The following is an 8,745-nucleotide window of genomic DNA, read 5'->3' as shown; positions in this document are numbered from 1 at the left end:
TTCAATCCGAGGGAATTGTGTAATTCGAGAACTCTGTTTACTTTTAAACATTTTTAAAATCCCTATGTCCCTTCATGGCTTTCGTAGGTTACATACCTGCACGGCTGCCAGGTTTGTTAAAAGAAGCAGACAGTGGACTACAAATGTTACTTCAGGGCACAATTCATGGGGCAAAGTTGTCCGTGTGCATGGGAGAGTTGCTTGACCATCCAGTGAAATGTAGTATGACCACCCATGTTTACATATACGATAAATCGAAAGTGACTGAAAAATGTAGAAAATGGACATTCCAACCACATACTTTATGCAGATTTATAATACCACAACAGTCTACAAAGAACAGCTTGTTCTATATCTAACATTCATTCGATTGATTGATTGATTGATTGTTTATCGTTTAATGTCCTTCTCGAGAATTTTTCACTTATATGGAGACGTCACCGTATGCCTGTAAAGGGCTTCACATTTTGACCTTTACTCGGCCCTCAGGGCCATTGAGCAGTGAAGGATCTTTATCATGCCATCGCCTGCCGCTCACACGGGGCCTCGGTTTTAAAGGTCTCATCCGAAGGACTTGCATCTTTCACTTTAAAGTGCCGAGCGTATGGTGAAGGAACAGCTGCTACCCACTTTATCGACTGGGTCAGTCGCGGCCGAGATACGAACTCACGACCTCCCGATCACGGAGAGAGCGCTCTACCGACTGAGAGCATTCATTCGAATAGATATTATGTGTTTAAATAGTGTGTTTTTATGAATAATCAAGCACAATGAGTATAATTATGTGTATCAAACTTTTTTTCAAAATATAATTCAAATTTTTAAAAGCTTGTATGAATGCAATATCATGAGAATGACACAATTAAAAATCAGCATTATTTTATTTAAAAACATTTTGATACACACATAATTACTCTGGAGATGATATCAAAAAGATATTCGAGCATCTGATTGACAATCTCTATTTTGTATTGGAGACCAGATTTTCAAACAATCTTATGGAATTCCCTTGGGCTCCAATTGTGCCTCGTTATATTAAAAGACCTATGTTTTGTCCATATTAGGAGAATATGTCCAAAATCTTATGCATTAAAAGAAGTAAACACTGGCTCTGGCCTTCAAATCAACATTTCGATATATCGAAGTCGTATTGTCACTTAACAGATGTTGTTTCCATTCTAAATTCGTTATGTTACATAACGATGAACTTGAGATAAAAGCCACTACAGAGTCTTACAAATTTGTTTTATATTTGGATAATTTACATGAAAATTACCTTAATGATCATCTACATGTAACAACCCAGCTCTATGATAAAGTGATGACCTTATGTTTTCAATCGTCAACTTTCTTTACTTATGCAACAAAATACCTTCATCACCTTCAAACAAAGTTTATATCTCTCAGTTAATTCGATACGCAATAGCAAACTCTACTATGTACAATTTTTAAAAAGAGGTACATGTAAATTATAGACAAACAAGTTGATGAAACAAAATATCACCAGTCTTGTTCAAATCATCATTTCCTAATGACATTGTCACGAAAAAAAAATTATCATGGAGTCAGATGGTAACTATTTTTATACCAGTTATTAGTCCATTACTTATACACCGAATTGACAATGGATTTTTCTGTTTTTCCCAGTCATGGCAAGGAGCACACTGTGGGTGTGACTGGCCGGTAGAGAATGCCAATTCCTCCATAGTACCTGATAACACCTCTGATGTTTTGCAGGTCCACGTTTGCTCTGTTCGTATTATGTATTGCTTTTCTGGAATTATGACCTTGATTATTATTCTTTATCTCACATTTGTGATGCTAAATTTAGAATATGACTTATATAAGAAGAAAACAAATGTAGTTGAAAACTTAAGATCAATGAACAGTTCACTATTTAAGATATATATTTTTATTTTTGTGACATGACAATAAAATGTTCAACGTACATTGTATATAAAGTTAACAAATTCATTTTTATACCTGTATTTAAGAAACATAACAATTTAAAAGAATATTTCTATTACAGAAAGAATAATCATTATGCATGCATGTATTGTTATGATTTGTAATTAACTCTTTCAGAACAATTGAAAGAAAGCAGTAAAAGTCTTAATTACTTACATAACAAATAAACCCCATAGGAAACAAGATATATAAATAGAAATATACCAGTGTCCTACAATAAATAAAATGATGTGAAAACAACTTTATTTTGTCAAAAGCGTCAGATCGCATCAGATGGAAGACTGTGTATTCTTATCAATGTTGCTTCCTGAAGCTTGTGGAATGGTATTTGTTGTAAGGAATATCGATAAGACTGGAGAGATCCCGAATAGTCTCCACAGATTTGTTGACAGATTCCTAGTATTTGCCACGAAATATCTCTGGGGTAAAGAGGTATATGAGTTCCGTCATCATAGAGAAGCAATGCCTGTAGATCCTGTAGAGATCGTTGTGACCTGACTGTGTCACCCAGTCTGTGGTGATTCAGTGTAAATAACATGTTTAACATAACTAGAGGTGGAATTTGTAATAAATACATACACTGCTTCTTACTGACCTCCTGTTCTATCACAAGTTCATCAATGTAACTGTATAAGCTATCTAGCTTAATATTTTTAACTACAGCTCTCCTCATCTTAGTACCCAGGGTTTTCCTTTCCATGTGATGTCTATACATATCTACATTTACATGACATCCATATATAATATACGGCAGTGATATTCTCCCCTCGGCTTTATGTAAACATTTGAGTGAGTCTTCATATCTACGTGTTCTGTAGAAGTTCATAGCAAGATAAAGAATGTCGGATAAAAATCCAAACTTATACGTCTGTTTTAGCAATGTATCTACTTTTGCTTTATAATAAACCTTATTGCGAGTTCCATTTTTATATCTACAACTCTGTAAGTACATGGCAGTATTCCGTAGAACATTTGATGTGATACATTGTATAATGACAGGTTGATAAAATATCAGCCTTCCCCTAATCATTCTCTCCATTTGTGTTATGCAAACTGCAAATTCATCAATACTCTGAATTGAATAAGGAGATACTGACAATTCCAAAAATAAGCACATATCTAACTCTGTCTTAGTTATAAAACTGCTCTCGTCTGTACAGATTCTCAATGTTCTGTTTAATATAGCCTTACCAAGATAAGGTCGGATTGTTTTACTTAATAGTAGACATGATATCCCCTTACAATACAAACAATACAACTGACTGAATAATGAGGTTTGTACAGAACCAGCGACTTTCTCTCTGAACATGTTATTTTGTGGAATAAAAAAATTTGGACATTCCCCAGTATGTACCATGTATATCAATAGTTTAAAGCTTTTCCAGAAACAAGACAATAAGTTATCAGGTGTCCAAGACAAGGACGTATTGGTCTGAATGACCCAAAACACAATGGTTTTTATGAAATATGAGCAGAGAGTAGGTGTATTTGTTTGATAATTAATTACCTCTTTCAAAAAAATTTTGAAAAGACCATAACACAAAAACTGACAATGATTCATTGAATAAACGAGTTTTTGTTCTGCTCTAGAGAATGAGATTCTCCATTCTAGTTCATTTTCAGGCTTGCTTCCAATAGGAACAACATGAAATCCTCCGTTTAATATATCCGAAATTACATTCAGGTTTGGCCAGCCCTTTTCGAAACATCTCTGTATCCATGATGGTGCTAACGTAGGCCAGTAATTTGACTGGAAACAGAATACTCGGTCAGCCTCTAAATCATGACATATGGAATAGGTAGAACAAGGCCCATGAGAAAAAACATTGGGCAAAGGAGTATTACATGTCCTTACGAAATCCAAATGATAATCTCTGAATAACGTACTTGAAATGAATACATTGTTATTCTTTATTACACAGGAGGATATTATTTTTGCATTATATGAATGACTTATCAGATTAAGTTTGGTAAATCCTGGTGGTAAATCATCACATTCCATCAGAATCACAGTGTGTTGTGGAATACGGTAGAGATTGATCTGAGAGAGATCACATATCACCTTGTGGTCTGGAGGCCACAACATCCAATCAAGATCAGAAGTTCTCATCCTGAATCCCTCACGGCTACTCCCACTCATTATTCTATCAAATCCCCTCATGATGTACACAGGTCTATTCATTACCTCGTCAGTGTCCATCACTTCTCTCCTGATCCTCACTTCTGTAGGACTCCCTATTTCACGACACATTCCTACGTACACAAACTCTGATAGTCGAGGTAGGTTATCCATCACAATGTATTATTATAAAAGAAACAGGCAGCAAGTACGTGAATCTGAAACGTAAAGAAATTTATGTCATTTCTCTGTGAATTATAATAACATATATTGAGAGTGCTTGCATTGATTGACTTTTAATTATTTGCATGATTCTTTCAGGCACTATCGATGAAGACCAACTTATCATGTTCGTCCAAATACCTTTGAAAATGAATATGAATACATTTATATGTACTGGTATTTTGCAATGTACATAACACATTTTTTCAGAAATTGTATAAATACCAAAGCCTTTTTTTTAATGGTATAATTACTTTCCAATGAAGAAGTAAAATAACAAGTACATTCGCATCTAATTTTGTTATACCATTCTGTGACAGAAAAAGAGGCTAGCAGGTCGATTTCCGAGTTTTGGATATAATGTTAAAAAAAATTCAGTATAGAAGGAGTCAGTTTGATTTAAACATCCAGCATAAAAGAAATGTATATATCAGGCATAAAATTAATGTGTTTTTATTTTTGAAACGACATTGACAAAAAATTGTTCAAACAAGAATATCTGCAGCTTTTTAAAGTCAACATTTAAGTTCTATGGTCGATACAATTACTTTGTCATCAAATGCAAATTGTCATTCAGTCATTTGCTGACTGGCATTTTTCATACTAATTGTTAAACAATTATTTAATGATTGAATTGACGACGGATTTCTATTAAATTGTCGACGGATTTTCATTATATCCCAATCATAACAAGGAGCACACAGCGGGTGAGACCGGTTGACAGGGGATGCTCGCTGCTCTATGGCACCTGATTGAATTCAGTTCGTTATGTTCATGTTTATATCCATCTGTAAACAGATGTATTCCAACAGTTTCTTTTCAATTCTATATGTATGGCACGATAAATTCACAAAAATGAGATAAACATAGTTTCACATTCGATAAACTAGGTTTATCGGTTGTAAACTATAGTTTACGGACTGTAAACTATAGTTTACGGACTGTAAACTATAGTTTACGGACTGTAAACTATAGTTAACAACGTTAATCTATATTTTACATCCGTAAACCATAGTTAACGCGATAATCTATGTTTCACAACCGTAAACTACACTTAACCCTGAAAACAATCATTTGCGATTGCAAAGATAGATTATCTGATAAATACAGTTTCACGATTTGTAAACTATAGTTTACAAACCGTTAACTATAGTTAACGATCTGATAAATATAGTTTAACGATTTGTGAAACTATGATTAACAACTCTTAACTCTAGTTTACGATTGTAAACTATAGTTTACAAACGTGAATCTATGTTTATCAACAAAATCTATTGTTAAGGATTATTACAGACAGATAAACTTAGAACATCATTCGTAAATTATAGTTTTACAGATGAAAACTATACTTAACGAATCGTTAACTATACTTAACGAATCGTTAACTAAGGTTTACGATTTGTAAACTATAGTTTATAGTCGATAAACCTAGTTTATCAATTGTGAAACTAGGTTTATCTCATTTTTGTGAATTTGGCGTGCCATATATATGATCTGTAGATAAACAGTTCGATGTAATTAATATCAAAATGTGATAATATGTTAACAAACGTAATAAATATTTTGTAACACCTTGTACATTTTTTCATGAGAATGACTATGCAAGTTAAATATTTATTCAAAGAATTATATAAAGTCCTTACCTTAATTAAACTGTTTGTTTGTTTTATAAATACATTAACCTGTAGTCTATTTCTGACAATCAATGGCTCATCAATGTCCCTATTTTTAGCAATATCGACTTTTTAAAACATGGATCACATTACCTATTAATCGAGAGGACGTGATCTAATTTTTGACTCAATATCAAAATGAACATACTGGACCAATGTATTCCATTATTTGGGTTGAATAGAAATATATTCAGTTAATTTAAGATTGGAAAGCTTAGGTGTAAAATGTATTAAGATTTATAAGAAATTTATGTGCCTTGGATGCTTTGTTTATGGTCTTATAATAATAATTTAGCCAAAAAAAATTGCCATACGTATGTCAGTCAGGTACTTTAAATTACGAGTGAAACATACCAGTTTATGGTCATAACGATTATACGATTATTATAATGGATTTATGAATTTTAAATTATCAGAATTCAAATCATGATCCAAAGATCTACATGAATAATGTATGGACATGACTTGCTCTTAGTTTACATTATATGAATCTTAACTTTATTTACGAGCCTTTTATTTGAGCACATTATAATTCTCATTTGGCAGGTTTGAATTTAAAAAAAATTAATTTATTTCATTTAATTTTTTTAGTTACTGGTCATTAGATTTGATTTATTAAAGATTTACTTACAGTTACTGAGCATTTAAAACACTCCAAAATAAATATCAAGTTTTAAACAATCACAAACAAACATTACACATAGTATCCCTGAATTGAATAGTTAAATAAGTGTCTCACGCCTGAGTGGATATCTCAGACCAAATAATGCGAACTGACAAAAAGAATTATGAAAATAGACAATATCCTTATTTTAACATTAACAGATTCTTATATCTACTGTAACCAATAGTTTTTAGCAGTTATTAAAGTTGGAATTTTAGGATTTAAAAAATATAAATTAGTAAATACATGTCTAGTGCTTGTGTAAATGTATGGATGATTGAATGAAATTCCTGAAAGAAAAGATATAGCATTAATAAAAAGATAATTTTAAAAATCCATTTATTTCAACTGTCAAGAGTAGAACCCTCTCATGTTTGCCTTTAAATACTTTTTGATCCGTTAATAAACATCGCAATGTGCTTAATATAAATAGGTGACAATATGCGTACAGTAGATTCTCAAGGGTTATAACGAAGGTAAGAAATACCAAAATCTTAATTTAGGCCTATCCCAAAATATATTGCTTCTCATTTTTAAGTTTCATAACTTGTTAATATTCAGTATAAAATATATAAAAAAAATCACATACCTGTTTCTCTTGAAAATGGCCAAACTAATGTAAATCTTCATTCAGAAATTAAAATTCCTGACACTAATTTAACTCTCGGTTTGTATTATGAACGTCTTTACCTGTACTCTATTTTTGGCATTCAATGACTCATCCATGTTTTCATTCATTCATTCTTTATTTCCACTATTACATGTACAGTGATTAATGAAAATTGAACACACACAGAAAAAAGGATATCACATATGAGATAAACAATAAATTGCATGCAAACACCTCATAATATATATAGAAAAAATATATATATGTATATATTTACAATGTTTTAGATCACAAAATCATTTGGGATCATTACTTCACACACATGTATTATATATATATATGTCCTCGCTTGAAAGAAAAAATCTATAAATGAATTTTGAGAATAAGAAATAAAGGAGCTGGAAGCGTCCCTCATTGGCAGATTTGCAGTGCGGAAAGATTGCGCTTATAAAAGGCACACGCATCAACAACGCAGCGAAAGTTTCGTAACTGGAAGTTTCTTAGGTTGAAGGCGGATAGAATGGTGTTCGGCTTACGGCCTAGAAGAATTAAATACAGCTCATCATCAGTAAGGGCACACAGTTCAACACACAGGTTAATGTCAAAGTAGTTAATTACATCCTCCCACCACTGATTGCGTATATCATATGTGATACGACACGTACAGGATGCATGGTTAAATAGATCAACGTACAGAGATCCACAAAGGGGACACATTTCTGTAGTTTCTCGAGGAGATTCGGAGACTAATTTGCAAATGAATTTGCACAACGAAATCTCATTACAATTTTGGGGTAGTCGCCAGAATAAAGCAGGATTTCCATCCTGAAATATTTTCCGGAAACGGTCGAATCCAGGATCATCTGAAACACGTGTGTCTCTCCGCAGCTTATTATATCGAAAAGTTGCAGATCTCACAATTTGTTTCCAGGCAGGCTTTGAAGGGAATGAGGCACCTGTAAGCCACTCACTCACATACTGGCAAAGGTCGTAAGTACACAAAAGAATCAGAATATCCGGAATAAAACCTAGCTGTTTATGAGCGATCCCTGCCAAGTAAGCAAACAGTCTAGTTAAGAAGATTTTCTTTGACAGAGTTTTGTATTCCAGGCAACACAGACGACCAAAAAATAGAAGCTTCCTTGCATCAATCTCGGCTTGTATTGGAAGAACTTCAAAAAGGCTTTCACATATGTCAGACCTTGTTTTTGTAGGTAGATTCTGGGCGTTTTTAACCACAAGATGCTGGAAGACATTCAGGCGATGTAAATCATTTGAGGCCATGCTATTCCATAGTTCACATCCATAGAGTACCGATGGTAGGACAATTGATTTGTAGAGATGAGAGAGTGTTAAAGGGCTCAGGTATCGACATCCAATATCATTCAGGGCGAAATACGAGTTTTTCCCCTTTCGACATGCAGAAATTATCCTATCTGAAAGATTGCACTTATCATTGATAAGAATACCGAGATGATTACAGTTGTCT

The 8,745-nt window shown here is 33.2% G+C and overlaps 1 protein-coding gene across 1 annotated transcript; it reads right to left on the bottom strand.

Annotated features, from left to right (window-relative positions):
* Window positions 1–2,227: 2,227 nt before the first annotated feature.
* On the bottom strand, window positions 2,228–4,261 carry LOC134278223 (uncharacterized). The gene is made up of 3 exons (XM_062760540.1): window positions 3,922–4,261; window positions 3,647–3,718; window positions 2,228–3,021 (listed from the first exon to the last, which is right to left on the bottom strand). Exons 1-3 carry the CDS (start codon window positions 4,259–4,261, stop codon window positions 2,228–2,230), a joined length of 1,206 nt encoding a protein of 401 aa, XP_062616524.1.
* Between the last annotated feature and the right edge of the window lie 4,484 nt (window positions 4,262–8,745).

Source organism: Saccostrea cucullata, unplaced genomic scaffold (assembly GCF_032062105.1).
Source record: "Saccostrea cucullata isolate Sc308-1 unplaced genomic scaffold, CSIRO_AGI_Scuc_v1 ctg6701, whole genome shotgun sequence".
In the NCBI taxonomy this organism is placed as follows: domain Eukaryota; kingdom Metazoa; phylum Mollusca; class Bivalvia; order Ostreida; family Ostreidae; genus Saccostrea; species Saccostrea cuccullata.
This window is presented reverse-complemented; position numbering and strand designations above follow the sequence as displayed.